This window comes from Aptenodytes patagonicus, chromosome 10 (genome assembly GCF_965638725.1).
Source record: "Aptenodytes patagonicus chromosome 10, bAptPat1.pri.cur, whole genome shotgun sequence".
In the NCBI taxonomy this organism is placed as follows: Eukaryota; Metazoa; Chordata; class Aves; order Sphenisciformes; family Spheniscidae; genus Aptenodytes; species Aptenodytes patagonicus.
The window spans coordinates 15,429,626-15,444,998 of record NC_134958.1 but is presented as its reverse complement, the minus strand read 5'-3'; the positions used below and the strand labels follow the sequence as shown (position 1 = coordinate 15,444,998).

General features: G+C 65.9%; 2 protein-coding genes across 2 annotated transcripts; one reads left to right on the top strand and one right to left on the bottom strand.

Moving 5' to 3' along the window:
- Positions 1-2,599: 2,599 nt before the first annotated feature.
- Positions 2,600-3,805, top strand: HYPK (huntingtin interacting protein K). The gene is made up of 4 exons (XM_076348718.1): positions 2,600-2,789; positions 2,988-3,043; positions 3,337-3,388; positions 3,617-3,805. Exons 1-4 carry the CDS (start codon positions 2,604-2,606, stop codon positions 3,710-3,712), a joined length of 390 nt encoding a protein of 129 aa, XP_076204833.1. The 5' UTR covers positions 2,600-2,603; the 3' UTR covers positions 3,713-3,805.
- A 795-nt stretch (positions 3,806-4,600) lies between these two features.
- On the bottom strand, positions 4,601-9,307 carry MFAP1 (microfibril associated protein 1). Its single transcript, XM_076348223.1, has 9 exons — positions 9,159-9,307; positions 8,841-9,060; positions 8,027-8,156; positions 7,535-7,722; positions 6,913-7,021; positions 6,676-6,836; positions 6,249-6,408; positions 5,466-5,555; positions 4,601-5,302 (listed from the first exon to the last, which is right to left on the bottom strand). Exons 1-9 carry the CDS (start codon positions 9,235-9,237, stop codon positions 5,120-5,122), a joined length of 1,320 nt encoding a protein of 439 aa, XP_076204338.1. The 5' UTR covers positions 9,238-9,307; the 3' UTR covers positions 4,601-5,119.
- Positions 9,308-15,373: the final 6,066 nt, after the last annotated feature.

Sequence of the window (15,373 nt, the reverse complement as noted above, 5' to 3'; positions counted from 1 at the left end):
GTGCTGGAACAGCCTTAACAAGGCACTGGTGTCTGGGCTGCCGCTGCACAAGGCTCGCCCAGTGTCAAGGCTCTCCCTTCTTCCCACTCTCCGCCCCAGCGAGGAAGCTGGGGTGGGCAGGAGGCCGGGAGGGGACAGAGCTGGGACAGCTGACCCCAGCGGATCAAAAGGGACGGTCCATGACACAGCGTCGTCCTTGACAGTGAGACTGGAGGCAGAGGAAGAGGAAGGGTTTTGGCTCCCAGCGTGGCTGTTGCTTGGAGACTTGGCTGGGTGGGAGGCGATGAGCGACTGCCTTTACAGTGCTAGGGTTTGTTTTATTTTTCCTCTTTCCTTCACAGATTAAAGTGTCTTTATCTCAACTCACGAGTTTTTTTGCTTTTCCTATTCTGTCCCTGTCCCGCTGCAGGGGGGAGCGAGTGGCTGCGTGGGTGCTCGACTGCTGGCTGGGGTCAGCCCACAACAACCCCCGGAATCCTGCGGGACATTTCGGGCTGGCTCATCCCCACGCACACGTGCCTGCACTAGGAACAGCAGGAGGCCAGGAGCAGGGGCAGGGAAAGGGCCCCGGAGGCTGTCACAGAGGTGGGTGCAGCACACAGTGCAGCGGGCGCAGGAGACAGAAGAGCTGGCACGGGACCGACAGACACAGCTCCAAGTCCGATACAGGAGGCCGCTCTCAGGGAAGGTTTCTGTTTGACTCCCTGGCAGGTTTGCTAGGCCAGCGTGACACGGCCAGACGCAGCCCCAGGTGCCATGGGAACAGGGTGGGAGGTGCTGTGGGGCTGGTGAAAGGACCCGGTGCCAACCTGGGGAGCTAGAAGCCGAGTCGGCCCCCAGGAGCGTGGCCAGCCGATGGCAAAGCCCAGTGGCAAAGGTGGCACAGGGTCCCCAGCTGCCTGGCAAGGCCAACGAGTCAGACACCCGCCCCACTCCGCTCCCAGGGACACTCCTGGGTCAGCCCAGCGGAGGTGTGCCATGGAGCCAGCGCCACGGGCAGAGCCCAGTGCTGTCCTCCGGGGTTGGCAGAGAGGGGCCAGAGCAGAGCACCGTGCCGCCCTGGTCAGCAGCGCCAGGGTCTTGTAAAGATCCCCTGGGCCTAGCGCACTGTGAGGGCAAAGCAGCGCAGGGGCTGAGGCCAGAGATTCGGGGCGGCCACTCTGCCCAGCAGGGAGAAGGGGTAGCTGCAGTCCCAGGGGGACACTCTGTGGATCAGGGCAAGGGCCGGGGAGCATGGCACTTCCCCCTGGGGTCTGCAGGCCCCCACATCGCCCCACTGCTCCAGCCTGGGCACCCGGCCCTGCTGAGTGGGCATGGAGCTGCCACCATTGTTTGGCCCCTCAGTGCCATGGGCCCACGGCAGTGTCCAGATGGCACCAGGGCTGGCTAGCTGCCGAGGCAGCCCTGGCAGCTGTGCAGCTGTGCAGGGACAAGCGCTCCTGGCACCATCAGACCAGTGTGGCCGTGCACAGCAGGGCTCCCAGGGCCTATCTGAGCACCCACCGCCCCAGACTGCCCCCGGCACGGACACACCCCTTTGCCACGCGCCTGGGTCCGTCCACGCTTCCACCTTCAGGTGGCAATCCCTTGGCTCCTGTCCCGGCAGCTGAGGCAGCCGCTCAAGAGCAGCGCGGGGGTCTGTGTGAGAAGGGCTCCCTGCCCCACAGCACCCTGAGTCATCTGGTGCCCCACACAGCATAGGGTGCAGCCTGTCCCCAGAGGGGCTGCAGTGTCCCTCTCAGGGCATGGTGGGAGACGTGTGGCGTGGGAGGGAAGCGGCAGTGGCAGACCCCGCTCTCCCGGGCCTGTCCCCCACGGCAGCCAGGCGCCATCCCTGCCGGGCTCCCGGGGCCGTGCTGCAGGTACGGCCGCTGCCGGCCCAGCACCAGGGCACAGCGGGGGCACGGCCCCAGGGGACGCCGGCCAGCGGGCACGGCCCCTGCCCGACTATCTCCCGCTCCCAGGCAGCGCCCGGGGAAGCCAGTTCGGCCACCACTGCAGCGGGCGGCGGCGCGGAGCCAGTCCCGTCCTTCCACCGCGTGTGATTGCGGCGGGAGTCAAATCGGGATCCCTAACCCTCTTACCCGGCTTAGCGCCTGCTCGGCCGGCGGGCAGCCCGGGGGCGGCGGGCAGGGCTGCGCCCTCCCCGGCCCGGCACCGCCGCGGGCCCGCGCCTCGGCAGCGGCAGCGCCCGGGGGCCGCCGGCACCGAGCCCCCCCCGGAGCCCCCGGAGCCGGGGGCAGCGCAGGCAGCGCCCGCGGAGGACCCACCACCGGTCGCTCGGCCTGCCGGGCTCCGCAGCGCCCGCCGGCGGCGGGACGGGGCCGCTGCCTGGAAAGCGGCGGCGGCGGATGTGCCGCCGGGGGAGAGCCGGGGCCGGGCACCCCGCAGGGAGGGCCGGGCGGAGGGGCCGGGGGCGGGCGGGAGGCAGCCCCGCGGCCGGGCCGGGCCCGGGAGCCGGCCGAGGCTGGCGGGGCGAGGGCGGGGCCGGGCCCTGGCCGCGGCCGCCCGCCGCCGCCGCTCTGGCCCGCCGGCGAGCGCCGCTCGCTGGTTCCGGCGGCGGCACGTGACCGGAAGCGGGACGCAGCGGCGGCGGCGGCGGGATGGCGGCGGAGGGCGACGTGGAGCTGGAGCTGGAGACGGAGCCCAACGGCTCCGGCGGCGGCGGCGATGGGGCGGGCGGGCGCGCGGCCGAGAAGCCGCGGAAGCACGACAGCGGCGCGGCGGACCTGGAGCGCGTCACGGACTACGCGGAGGAGAAGGAGATCCAGAGCTCCAACCTGGAGACGGTGCGGCGGGCGGGCCGGGACCGGGCCGGGCCGGGGGGCCGGGCGCTGCCTGCGGGGGGGGGGGGGCCGGGCCGGGCCCTGAGCACCGCGCCTGCACGGCCGCCGCGGTGCTCGTCCCGGTGCCCGTCCCGCCGGGGCGCGGCGCGGCGCTGACCCGCCCGGTGCTGCGCGGCGCGGTGACTGCGCTCCTCCTGGCAGGCCATGTCGGTGATCGGAGACCGGAGGTCCCGGGAGCAGAAAGCGAAGCAGGAGAGGTAACAGCCCGTGCTCGCCCGAGGCTCTGGGAAGCGGCCCGGTCCGTGCCCGTCCCGCGCCATCCCACCCCTCGGAACACGGCCCGGGCATCGGGCCCCGGCCCGCGGCTTCCCTGTCTGACGTCCCACACCTTCCCCGGGCGCCGGGGCAGGCGCCCGGCCTCCTCCCAGAGCACACCCCGCGCTGCTGCGAGGGGTCGCTGCCACCCCGCTGTACAGCCGAACGAGCAGCCGGGGTAGTGGCTGGCGGGGGGCCTGTCGGTCACCAGAGGTTTGTCTGTCTCTTGTCGTAGGGAGAAAGAACTGGCAAAAGTGACCATCAAGAAGGAGGACCTGGAGCTGATTGTGAGTAGGGGCGGGATGCCAGGCGGGCGGTGGCGTGTCCCAAACCTCGGGTGCAGCCGGCGTCTGGTCACTGAAACTGCACCGAAAGACGAGGCTGGTGCACACCTGCCCGCAGCGCTGGGGCCAGGCGGGTGCGCGGCTGGGAGGCCCCCGCTGCTGACCCCCCCCAACCCAGCCCGCGACACCGTTCTGCGGCCGCTGTACGGGGCTGCGGCTGTTTCCCTGCAGATGACCGAGATGGAGATCTCGCGGGCAGCCGCGGAGCGCAGCCTGCGGGAGCACATGGGGAACGTGGTGGAGGCGCTCATCACCCTCACCAACTGAGCGCCGGGCCCGCTGGACGAGCACTCCCTCGCTGGACGCAGGGTTGGCTGGAGACGCGATGTGTTACCTTACCCAATAAAGGCACCGGTGGGAGTGGGCTGTCACTGTGGTCTGCACAGCGCTGGGCGCCTGCCTCTGCCCACAGGGTCCCACAGGGCACGCAGTGCTGACGAGTGGGGCCTGGCCTGCGGGAAGACGTGCGGCATCGTGCTGGCAGTGCCCAGGCACCCCCGTGACCAGAGCAGGATGAGGCGACCTGCCTGAGCACCGAGACGTGCTGCTCTTCCCGCTTTTAACCCTGGTCCCCCCAGGGCGGCACAGGCGGCCGCTGGACGGACCCTTGTTCTGGACCACAGCAGCTCTCCCAGGGCCACTGGCTCCTGTCACTCCATTGTCCCTACTCACATGCTGGCGGGTGCACCCGAGGTCTGGCAGGGCAGCACCGCACCAGCCCTTCTCGCCTCAGTAGGTCTGGCTGTGACCGGAGGCCCGAGGCGCGGGGGCCTGGGTGAGCCAGGGGCCTGGGCGAGGCGGGCAGGGTGGCGGGGTGAACCTGCTGCTGCCTGCGCCCCCCCACCCCCCGACTGGTGCGGGCGCTCAGGCCCTGGAAACGCAAGGAGTTTCATTAACGTCGCTCATGGGGCTGTGCTGTCCCAGGAGCTGCGGCAGGAACCTCATGTCTCCCATCCTCGGGGAGCGCAGCTCATGCCAGGGGGAGCTGCAGCCCCAGGCACGAGGGCGAGGGAGCGGTGGCAAGCCAGGCGCGGTGACGGCTACCCTCACGCACCCTGCCCAGGCTGGTGCCTCCTGGGCTGCACCAGCCCATCCTGGCTCACAGGAAGGCGCAGAACAGGATGGCCGCATTCCACAGACAACACGGCCAGAATGTGTAAGAAAACAACCGCTTTAATCAAACTGACCCCCCCCACCCCGGTAGAAAAGCCAAGCCCTGCAGAAACAGGGTGAGGAGATGGGGTCACTGCTGTTCCACACGAAAAAAGGGCCCAAACTGACAACGGGGAAAGTACAGGCAATAGGGAGATGCTGTGGACCAGATGGGTATAGAAGTCCGTCAATTCCTCAAAAAGTGGGTGTGCTGGAGCCGGGGGCGTTGCCACACTCCTGCACAGCCCTGTCGGGCACTGCCGAGGCTCTCGGGGCGGCTGCTGGTGGGATGGCGGTGTGGCCGCGGGCCTGGCCAGCACGGACAGGCTGTCATCATCCATGGCACCCAGGCAGGGAGCCTGCCGGGTCTCTGCAGCGTGGGGAGCAGGACACCGCATCAACAGGGCAGGCGTGGTGCAGGGGCATGGAGGAAGGGCTTGCCACCACACGAGTCCTGGCACAGAGCTGTGTCCCTTCTGTCCCTGCGGCAGCTGGCGGAGAAGTGCCCTCCTGCCCGCTCCCTTAAGTGGTTTTTCGCTTCTTGGCTGAGGGTCTCTCAAAGACATCCCGCACGCCCGCTGCTTTCTGCTTAAAGAACTTGGTGTTCTGCGCGCTCTCCTGGCCCCAGGCAGAGTCGAAGGAGGTGGTGTCCTGGTCCACCAAGTGGGTGTACTTCGTCCGCCCCGAGCGCCCAAAGTTCTTGACCTAGGGAGCAGAAGAGCTTGTGAGCAGCCGTCCAGGGAGGACGTAGGGACCCGCAGCTCCTCCCCGCCCAGCGTGCGAGCTCCTGCCCCCGCCGAGAACCGCGAGGAACCGCAACCCCTCAGTGCAGCATGCAGGCCAGGCACCCTCCAGCCGGCACGCTCACCTGCATGACTTTGGGCAGGATGGTCTTGTTGAAGTGGTCCTCGAGGGTCGGGGCGCTGAAGTCCCTCTTGTACACCTCCTCGTCCTCATCCTGCAGAAGGAGGACATGCCTGCTCAGCCTGCAAGTTTCCAGCAAGCGCCAGAAGTGGGGGAGAGCCACCAGAAGCCCGTATCGCTGCTCTGCTGGGGGCTGCCACGGTACTTGCAGTCCTATTAACCTACTGTTGAAGGTGGGGGACGCGAGCGTTGTCCCCCGGGCCTGCCCCTGGCAGCCACCCTCACGTCCACTCAGGCCACTTCTCCAGAGCCCAGGCCGTAGCCCACACGGAGCTGGCTCGGTTCTGACAGGGTCTGTCAGCCCAAACAGCAGCACGGGGACAGCTCTGCTGCTTCGGCTCCGTCTCAACTGGGAACCCTCAACCTAACGTGCTCTGGTGAGGCAGCGCAGGCCGGCTCCAGGCAGAACTGCGCCCGTCCCGCTTGGGCTCCAGAGGGCAGCTGCAGGCCAGCGCCTGGCAGGCTGCCGTGGTGTCACCGCTCACCCTCTCCCGACTGCATTGGCGTCACCGCTCACCCTCTGCCACAAGAGCTGGTCAAGTTCAGATCACCTCGGTCACTTCAGCCCTGTGCTGCCTCCAAGGGCTGGCTCTTGTCCCAGGGCACCACGGGGGGAGGCTCCCCACAGGGAGAAGACGTCCCCGTGGTCTCACACAGCCCCTCCAGTGCATCGGCCCAGCCCCTGCTGCCAGCGCGGCCATGCCCAGGCCCTCGCAGCACCACTCACCATGAAGAAGGCACCGCGGTGGTAGTACTTCTGCAGGAACTTGTATTTGCCCTTCACCGCCTTGTTGGTGATGACCTTGCCGTTGGCCCGAAGCTCGGCCCGGCGCTCCTCCTCCGTCAGGTTCCGCATGCGCTCGATCTCCGCCTTCTCCTTCTCCATGCTGGGCAGGAGAGAAACCCCTGAGACCCCGTGTCCCCACAGCACCCTCCCGGGACAGCTGCTGTCGCCAGCTGCTGTCCCATACATTTACTGACTGGAGGGGAGCAAAGGCACCCCAAGGGCGGGCAGGAGAGGCTTTGGGTGCTTGGTCTAGCTAAGACTGTGCTGCCAAAGGGAAGCCTGAGGGAGAGACGCCTCAACTGCCCACGGGCCTGCGGGGCCTGAGGCTGCGGGGTCTCAGCTTCGTGCCTACACAGACGATACTTACGCTTCTCGTTCTTCACGGTCCCGTTTGATACGCTTCAGCTCACGTACTTTCCAGGCCTCGTACTCCTCCTCGTCATTCTCATCATCTGTATCAAGTGCATCCAGTGCTGCCAGTGAGCGCTTGTTCTCTTCCAGCTCCTTCTTCGCTTCCTCTTCTACGATCTGCAGCAAGGAGCAAGCTAAGCTTGCTGCAGTGACTGCAGCCCCCCCATGGAACCCCCAGCCCACCCCTTGGCACCTTGAGTGTGTACTTGCGCCTCTCCTCCGCCAGCCTCTTTGCCTCCTGCTCCAGCTCCTTCTGCTTCAAGGCTTCTGCTTCTCGCTCCTGAACTGTGATCCGGTCCTTCCTGCAGGCAGGGACCACAACAGCCTTCAGCCTTTCCGTCAGCTAGCGCAGCCGCTCGGCTCCTTTCAGGCTTTTCCCCCTCCTGCACTGCAGCTGCTTTCGAGCCTTTGCTCTCTCCAAGGACGGGCCGAGTCCCAGGACTCTCCCCTTTCCAGCGTTGCCCACGCCGGGGCTACCGCACCGTTCCCCTACAGCTGCAGGCGCACATGCGAGCGCTGGGAGACCAAGCCACCAGGAGCCTGCCGACTGCTTCCCTTTGCCACCATACGGCACTTGCCCAAGGGCTCCGGTCAGACCCTGCTGCAACTTCAACCCACAGCCTGATCCCGCAGCGACCAATGCAGCTGACGAGGGGCTGTCAGTGCAGGGATTGCCCCTCGCTCCCCCCCGTGGGGAGGCAAACCGCCACCCCCCAGCAAGGAAGAGGAGACCACGGCAGCAGTGTCCACTCAGCCCCCAGCTCCCAACTCCCGTGTCCTCGCCCAGGGCTGACCCATGAGGCCACGTCACCCACTTGCGGATGAAGACAGGTTTGAGACGCGGCTCCATTTCATCCTCGCTGTCCGTGTACTCCTCATACTCGGACTCTGACTCAGACTCTTCTCCGGATCGACCCTCATCTTCCAACTCCATCACTTCCATCTCCTCGGTTTTCCTCTCCTGTGCTCGCTGACGCATCATCCCGCGCCGACGCTCGATCTCCTGACGGAGACAAACACAGAGGAGTCAGACAACCAGCCCCGCTACCACTTCCCTCTCACTCTCCTGTCCAAAGCGTGCGTGTCTGGCGTGTTGGTTACGAGATGATATGCCCGTCCCTCTGGACGCAGGGTGGCCTCTCCCGGCGTCCCATCCCACGCAAGAGGACAGTAACCCACAAGTTAAGTCACGGCCAGCTGTGACACTTGTCAGCCACCAGACAGCCCACATGTCCGTACAAAAGGCAGTTCCAGTCTGTGCCATTCAGGGGCTTCCCTAGGCCCGTTATTCGGCTCCGCAAGCACACCTCATCATCGATCTCTTCCTCTTCCTCTTCACTGGTGTCCTCCCGCTCCAGGCGCCAAGCTTCCCCCTCCACCTCTGAATCACTTTCTCCAACCACTTCAGGCTCCACAATTTTACGGTGTCTTGCCAGCCTGCAACAGACCCCAATTAAATGACGGCACTTCGAACATAAAGAGGCTGCAAGAAGTTAACTATTCATAAATTGTTCCTAACAAGGCCGTGGTAAATGCTGGAACTGCTGAGCGTGGGCAGACCCCACACGTTCTCTCCCAGGAGACTGGAGTGGCTGGGCACCAGCAGCTCCTCCCTGTCCATGCTCTGAGTAGGAATGGAGCTCCCAGCACGAAGCCTCCCTGTTACTGGAACAGAAAGCAGCAGCAGCTCCACAGGACGAGGCAAACGGCACTCGGTTACTCCCTGCCTGGAGCATACTTCACATGACACCATCCCTTCCCACTACCCTGAGACTCAGCACGCTGTGTTAATTTTTATTTTGGAGCCTGTTTTCACCTGCACCCACCCAACCACACCCAGACGTGGGACTATGCCCTGGGAAAGAGTGACTCCTGGTTGGAAGGACTGCTCACGGCAGGGCCGGAGCCCGAGACATGGGGCAACACAGACATGAGAAGTGTCAGAGACTCTCCCGTGCTGCCTGGAGAACGTTCCCAGCTTCTGCCCGGCGTTCCTGCAGTTCCTCACCGCAGTGCGGCAGAGCCGGGTTCAGACTCCCCAGCCCCCTGTGAGGGCAAACCCGCAGGGAAGCGTGGCAGGGGCAGGCAGAGACGCAGCTCCTCGCTGGCCCCAGCACTCACCGCTCCTCCACATCTTCGGCGATGCGGTTCTGGAGGCGCCGGAGCCGGGGGTCGTTGGCGAGCTCCTCCTCCTGCTCCTCGGGCTCCACCTCCTGCTCCTTCGCCTTCTTGATGAACTGGAACTCCTCGTCCTCCTCCTCCGAGGACTCCATGGGCGCGTAGTCGGGCCGCTTCCCCGACACGTACCGCTTCACCTTCACCTTCTCCATGGAGAGCTCGCCTGCGGGAGCCCGGGCCGTCACCAGGGGCCCCGCTCCCGGGCCCGCGTCCCCCCGCCGCCAGGCCTGGGCCGGCCCCGGCCGCGGCCCCCCCACTCACCCTTCTCGTTGCGGACGGGCACGGCGCCCGCCGTGGACTGGATCGGCGGCTGCTTCATGAGGGCGCTGGGGACCGACATGGTGGCGGCGGGGCTGGGGCCGGGACAAGCCGGGCCGGAGTCGAGCAGCGGCGGCTGACAACGGCTGCTCGCAGCCGCTCACCCGGAACTGGAACCGCGCCCCCAATTCCGCCGGAAGCGGAACCCGCCACCGGATGACCGGAAGCGATGCTCGGCGTGGGGGTCACTTCCGGGGCGCCGCGGGCGGTGGCCGTCCCGGTGCTCCGGGCGGGGGCGGGACCGGTGCGGTGCAGGTCGGGCCGGGCGGGCGGCGGCTTCGCGCCCTCGACCGGGCTCGTCCTGCGCGGAGCCGGTGGCGGCCTCGGCCGGGCCCGGGGCGGGAGATGTCCGGTCCCAGCGCGGGGTGACGGCGGGGAGCTCCCGCCCCGGCGGCGGCGCCGCTCTGCCCCGCGCACCCCGCGGTTCGGCACCCGGCTCGGGTCGCGGCCGGCGGGGTGTTTCGGGCCCCGAGGCCCGCACTCGGGCAGGGGTGCGGGTAGGTGCCCCCCGGGCGCTCGGGGACGGCCGGGCGCTCCGGGCTCCGGCCCCGGCCAGGGGAGGTTCCTCTCCCTTATGCAACAGTGCCGTTCTTCCACCGTCCGCCGAGGCGTTAAGGCGAGGCGCCGGCAGAGCCGCGGCCAGAGGGAAAGGCCGTCGCGTGCCAGTCGCACGCAGGGTCCCTTCGGGCGGCGGGGCAGCACCAGGGCAGGGTTCCCGCTGGCCAGCCGGAGCAGCCTGGCCCCAACCCCAGTCTCCCACGTGGGGCGTGACTCGCCAGGGGCCTCCGGCCACGGCTGACCGGTGCCGTGGCGGCCGGGGGTGCTGACTTTAGAGCCCCGGCCGTCGCCTGTTGCTGCCCTCTGGGGTATGGAAGCGTTTACCCTGGGTGCTTGCTCTACGGGAAGCACAGCACTGCGTGTTGGGAGGGGACCCAGCCACCGAGGGTCGCGGTGCCTCCCCAGCTGCCAGCCGACCCACGGGCAGGGAGGGGATCGTCCCCTGCTGCAACCCCTGCGCCTTCCCCCTCCGTGCGGGGCTGGGGTAGAAGTGACGAACCGTGGAAGCTGAGCTGGCCACTGCTGGTACAGCCACCTGGGCAGCGAGCACTCGGTGTCTTGGTGGCGCCATCATCCTAACTCCCACGGGGCTTTGCCGGGCTGTGGGATGCATCCTGCGCTTGGCAGGGTTGTCAAATTCCTCCTGGCACAGCCTGGGAAAAGCGCTGCTCCCTCAGTGCACAGCGCAGCCCGGTGGCAGAGCCACCAGTGGGTCTGCGCTGCGCCCGCTGCCCACACCGCTGCTCTCGGGGCAGAGCTGGAGCTGGGCAGGCCCGGCCGCTGCCTCTGCCAGCAGGAGCCAAGCCCCGGCCCTGCTGCTCTGCCCACTGACAGCCAGCCCCACCAAGCTCCAGCGCTGCCGCCTGGCTCCCCATCTCCCAGGCAGTGAGGACGAGCGGCTCCTGCGCAGCCATGTGTCCCACCGCAGGCCTCGGGATGGCTGGCACCGGGAGGCAGGGCTGCTCCTGATGCAGCAGGGCCCTCCTGCCATGCTGCGGCATGGGGCTGGGGGAGCCCCTGGGCTTCCCAGTGGCACTGGTGAGGTGACAGTGGTGACGTGTGTGTCAGGAAGGGCCAGGGCCGTGGCTGCTTCATGGCAGGCATGAGGGGTTTTCCGTAAGCGGCCAGGTGCTGCCTGCGTCAGCACACGTCAGCTTCTGAGGGGTGCGAGGTTTTACAGAGGAAAGTTGAGGGCAGAGCTGGGAGCGATTGGCTTGCACGAGTTGCCCCTGCTGTGGCATCCAGCCACAGAAGATAAGACTTCTCTTGAAGTTGGGTAAAACTGGGTCACAAACCACCGCAGCCACGTCTGCCATCCTGTGCTGCCTTCTCAAAAGAAAGGAAGAGGTTTTATCTTCCGGGAAGTCTGCCTGCGGGAGTCGGCCTGCGGCGGCACCCTGCAGCAGGGGAATTTGGGAAGCGGAGGGGCCAGAGCCGTGCTTTAACCCTGCACTGCCGGATGCCTGCCCTGCCCTCACCGGAGCAGGTGCCCTCACTGGAGGAGGTGCCCTTGTGGCCGTGCAGCAGAGGCCATGTGGGGCGAGGCCAGCGCCAGAGGTGGGCAGCCAGGAAACCCCAAAGCAAGCGTGCTTTTCCAGTTGGTGGGTCAGCACCGGAACACGATCCCAAAGGAAGTGCAGGGAATGCTTTTCCTTTCGGTGTCCTTGGTTCCGGGTTGGAAGATGTCCTCCTGGGAGGATCTAATTCAGCTGGTCTTGGGGAGAGCAGACCTGCTTCTCAGCAGCAGTATTGCCCCAGGTCTGGGCCCAGCTCCGCTGGGGTGGAGGGTCTCAGTGGTGGCTGCAGAGGTCCTGGGGCTGGCACAAAGGCAGGCTCTCTCCTGAAGGACTCTCTTCTCGCCCTGGCACATCTGCGGGCTGGGGCCGGGCAGATCCAGTTGGGTAACCATGATCCTGCCGGGCTGCAGGCAGGGGGTAGCTGCCCCAGGCATGGGGGGGTGGGGGTTGTGCACCCAGGCCCTCACAGCGCTGGCTGGCTGTGCCCAGCCGTCCTGGGCTTGGTTCTTGCTGTGGCGCTGGAGGAAGGCTCTCCCTGCAGCACTCTCCAGGAACTGTCTCAGACAATGCTGTTTCCACCACCGAGCCCCAGGCAGAGTTGTGGGCTCTCCCCAGGGCCCCCCTGCTTCAGCACATCCTTACAGCAGCTGGAACAGCCCCACTAGAGCTGGGCAGGGAGGAGGGATGGGGTGTGTGGTAGGACCCCAGCACTGCGGGGCTCCCTTGGTGCCCTGTAGCTTGTGGTTTGCCTTTGCAGCCCAGGCATTAGTAGCTTTATAATCCTATAGCAACTGATGGTCCTCTCCAGCCTTGCCCAGAAATCAGCAAGAGTTCATTCGGGTGTTTCTGGCCTTTATGCCCAAATGACAATTAGAGCTCCTGCTCTGCATTTGGTCATGTGATGAGATACTAATCTTGAGGGTTATCACAGTGTGTTCCCACCTAATGAGTCCTGTGCCACCACGGCAAGGAGTGAGCTTCAACATATAACTTGGTGAAACAATTAGACACACCAGTTTAAGGGAAGCTTGGGAGTTGTGCGCAAAGCACATAATGTCACGTTCAGGTGAAGCAAAACTAAAGACCTTGGCAAACAGGGAAATGCTTTCACAGCCTGGCTCCGTTCTGTGACCACAGGCATTGGAGGCCGTGGTGAGAAGCGGCCCTCAGCCTGTGACGTGTCTTCACTGCCCTGCGTCCCCTTAAGAGGCACAGCCAAGCTGGAGAAGCCAAATGCCAGCATTGCCTGAGCTGGTGCGGCGGGAGCTGTGGGGGGACCCAGTGCCGAGGTTTCCCCGGGCAGGGCCCTGCAGTGCCCATCACAATGTGGGGTGCGTGGGGGTGTCGTGGCTCTGCACCTGCCCTTACCGGATTCCCTGGGGATGCGGCAGACAGGCTGCCAAGAGCTGGTGCAGCTGAGGGCAGCCCCAGCCCCCTCTCCCCAGCGCAGCGGCTGCTGACGTGTCAGCCCTGCAGCGGTTTGGCAGTCAGCAGCCGGGCTGTGGCAGGGGCGGGGGGCATTTCGGGGGGATGAGCCCCCCTTTCCCAGGGTGGTGCGAGGCCATGTGAGGCTGGCAGCTGCTGGCGGGAGCGAGCCCAGAACACAGCCAGCGCCCGGCATGGGCCAGTCTGCTCCTCAGCGCTCTGCCAGCTTGCTGGTGAAAACCTGTGCCTGCCAGGCTTTAGGCTAGATTTGTGTGTTCGTATCTGTAAACGCCCCCCTCCCCAGCCCACCAAAGTCCACGGGACAAACAGGGCACTTGCTGAAGGGCCATGGGTGGGCTCTGCGCCCTGGTGTTTTCTGCGCGCTTGCACTTGTGTTCCTGTGCGCGTCACTTGTGTGGAGCCCCCAGAGTGCCACAGGCACCTTACAGTGCTCAGGCCGGGCAATGATGTCCCTGCACCTGCACAGCTGCAGTTGTAGGGGGACAGGCGATGGCGGGGTGCGACGCACCGCAGCCCAGGGCAGGGGCAGTGCTGTGGCAGGCTGTGGGTCGATACCCTGGCAAGCACTACGGCTGCCGATGACAAAGTCAGAGGCAGATAAAGTTACAGAACCACCCTGAGCCGCTGCTGTTTGTGTCTGCAGCTGTACCACAGGGCAAGGTCAGGGTGTTTGGGCTGGGCCTTGAGTCCCCTGCATGTGACCGCAGTGAGATGTTGTGTCTGAGAGTCTGGCTATGAATAGAGCCTCCTGAGCCAGCGGGACCCTGCGGAGCACAGCTCCCAGCTGGGCCACGGCAGTCCCAGGTCTGGGGGCACCGGGGCCTTCCCAGGAGCCTGCTGGTAGTGTCCAGCAGGGAGGGGAGGGAAGGAGAGGGGCCGGAGAGACTCCAGGGAAAGGGGACTGCAGCCTGAGCTTCGGGAGACTGCAGAGGAGGTGGGGCTGGGGAAACGCGTCTGCAGCACAGCAGAGGGGCTGCGGGCTTGCCCTGCACCAGCACAGGCATGGGGGGCAGAGCGGGTTGCTGTGCTCCAGGTAAACATTTTGTTATTGATTTGGTCCCTCTGGATGTCCTCTGCCTGCCATTGCTGCCCGTTACTTGGTTTTCTCCATTGTTTGTGAGGGCCCTCTGCCCTTCCTCCGCTGGTTCCCCGCACACTGGTCTGCTTTTGCCTGCAGCGTGGTTGCTGCTGGGGAGTGGCACTGCCGCGGTCCTGCTGTGTCCCCGAGCTCCCCCCAGGCTGGGGGTGCCTGCGGGCAGAGGTGCAGCCCCGTCGTTGCTCTGCCTCCCAGAAAGCTCAGGCAGATGGGCAGTTGCATCACTGTTGGAGCTTGTGCAATCTCTGCAACCCAAAAGCCAAAAATTGACCTGATTTTTCCATGAAAATAGGTTTCTATTGATTGTTGTGTGCTACCAGGCCACGCCACATAGTGTGCTTGGTGTAGAGGAGCACGGGGGGCTCTCCCCCTGGCCCCAGTGAGCAGCTTGGCCCCTGCGCCTACAGTGTGGGCTCCAGGGGATGCCACGGGACATCGCCTGGCAGGGCAGACCTTGTGGGGAGCTGCTGGCTGGCTTGTGGTAGTGCACTGCCGGTGCGACAGTGTGCTGGGAGTCGCTGTGCGGAGCAGCCCGCTCCTGGCCATCTCCTGGAGTGCGCCAATGCATCCAAGCGGTGGCCCCCAAGTCAGTTAAATGTCCAAGAGGAGGGTTCATGGTCCTGGCAGACACAGCTGTGGTAGCTGCTTCACCCTCTCGCTGCCCCGTAGGCAGCAGCCGAGGAGAGGGATGCCGAGCAGCCCTGTAAGGTGTGGGGGGAACAGCAGCCGTTCAGATCCAGCTTGGCAGCCCTGCTCTCTGCTCCGTCTGCAATTGTCCCCTGGCCCCGGGGGGCTGCTGGGAAAGCAGATCCTGTTCACGTCTGTGGCTTCATCCCGCAGCCAGGTGCTCCTGGTTACAGGCGTTGTCTTTGGCAGGGGCGCAGGGTCAGCATGCGGGTCCAAAGCCAGTACTTTTATGTAAGAGAGAGGTGTTTCCTGCCTGCCTGCCCTGCGGCACCGAGATAAGCCATGGTGACAAGGGCCCTTTGTCAGCTCCTCTCCCCAGCGTGACATGTCACAGGGGCCAGGTGCAACGGCTTGTCACCTGCCTGGGCACAGCCGCCAGCGCCTAAATGAGGCATCTGAAGATAAGGCGCGCGGGCGGGAGCAGGGGGAGGCAGCCTGCCTACCACCCTCCCTCCCACCACCAGGCCAGTGTCTGGCTCAGGACCTGCCCCTAGCACATGTATCCCCCATATATCTCCGTGGGGCACTCCTGGCTCGGCTGCGCATCCAGGGGCTGCGGGGCTGGCCTGAGCTCACTGGCCACCGGGGACGACTCCTGACTCAGGCTGTGGCGGCGCGGGGGTGAGTGTTGTGCATCAATGGGGTGCTGGGGCCCCCTCAGGCTGCCCCGCGGGACGGTGGCCCCAGAGGGTGGACCTGGGGTACCACAGCCCCCACGGCGGGTGGTCCCCGACAGCGGCTCTTGGGGCCTGGGAGACGCTGCAGCTGGGTGTCTGCCCTGCAAAACTAACCCAGTTTAACCTGCCCTGTGCCAGATTTTCTGGGTTGTTCTCAGCATCTCAGTTACCAAGGTG

What these genes read in the sequence shown, in the direction of transcription:
- MFAP1 (XM_076348223.1), bottom strand. Translation starts at nt 9,237, where the DNA reads ATGTCGGTCCCCAGCGCCCTCATGAAGCAGCCGCCGATCCAGTCCACG. An exon ending in AAACCTGTCTTCATCCGCAA is followed by an intron (nt 7,022 to 7,534) that starts GTGGGTGACGTG and finishes CCCTGCCTGCAG; the next exon opens with GAAGGACCGGATCACAGTTC. An exon ending in GGCGCAAGTACACACTCAAG is followed by an intron (nt 6,837 to 6,912) that starts GTGCCAAGGGGT and finishes TCCTTGCTGCAG; the next exon opens with ATCGTAGAAGAGGAAGCGAA.
- HYPK (XM_076348718.1), top strand. Translation starts at nt 2,604, where the DNA reads ATGGCGGCGGAGGGCGACGTGGAGCTGGAGCTGGAGACGGAGCCCAAC. An exon ending in AGAGCTCCAACCTGGAGACG is followed by an intron (nt 2,790 to 2,987) that starts GTGCGGCGGGCG and finishes TCCTCCTGGCAG; the next exon opens with GCCATGTCGGTGATCGGAGA. An exon ending in CAGAAAGCGAAGCAGGAGAG is followed by an intron (nt 3,044 to 3,336) that starts GTAACAGCCCGT and finishes CTCTTGTCGTAG; the next exon opens with GGAGAAAGAACTGGCAAAAG.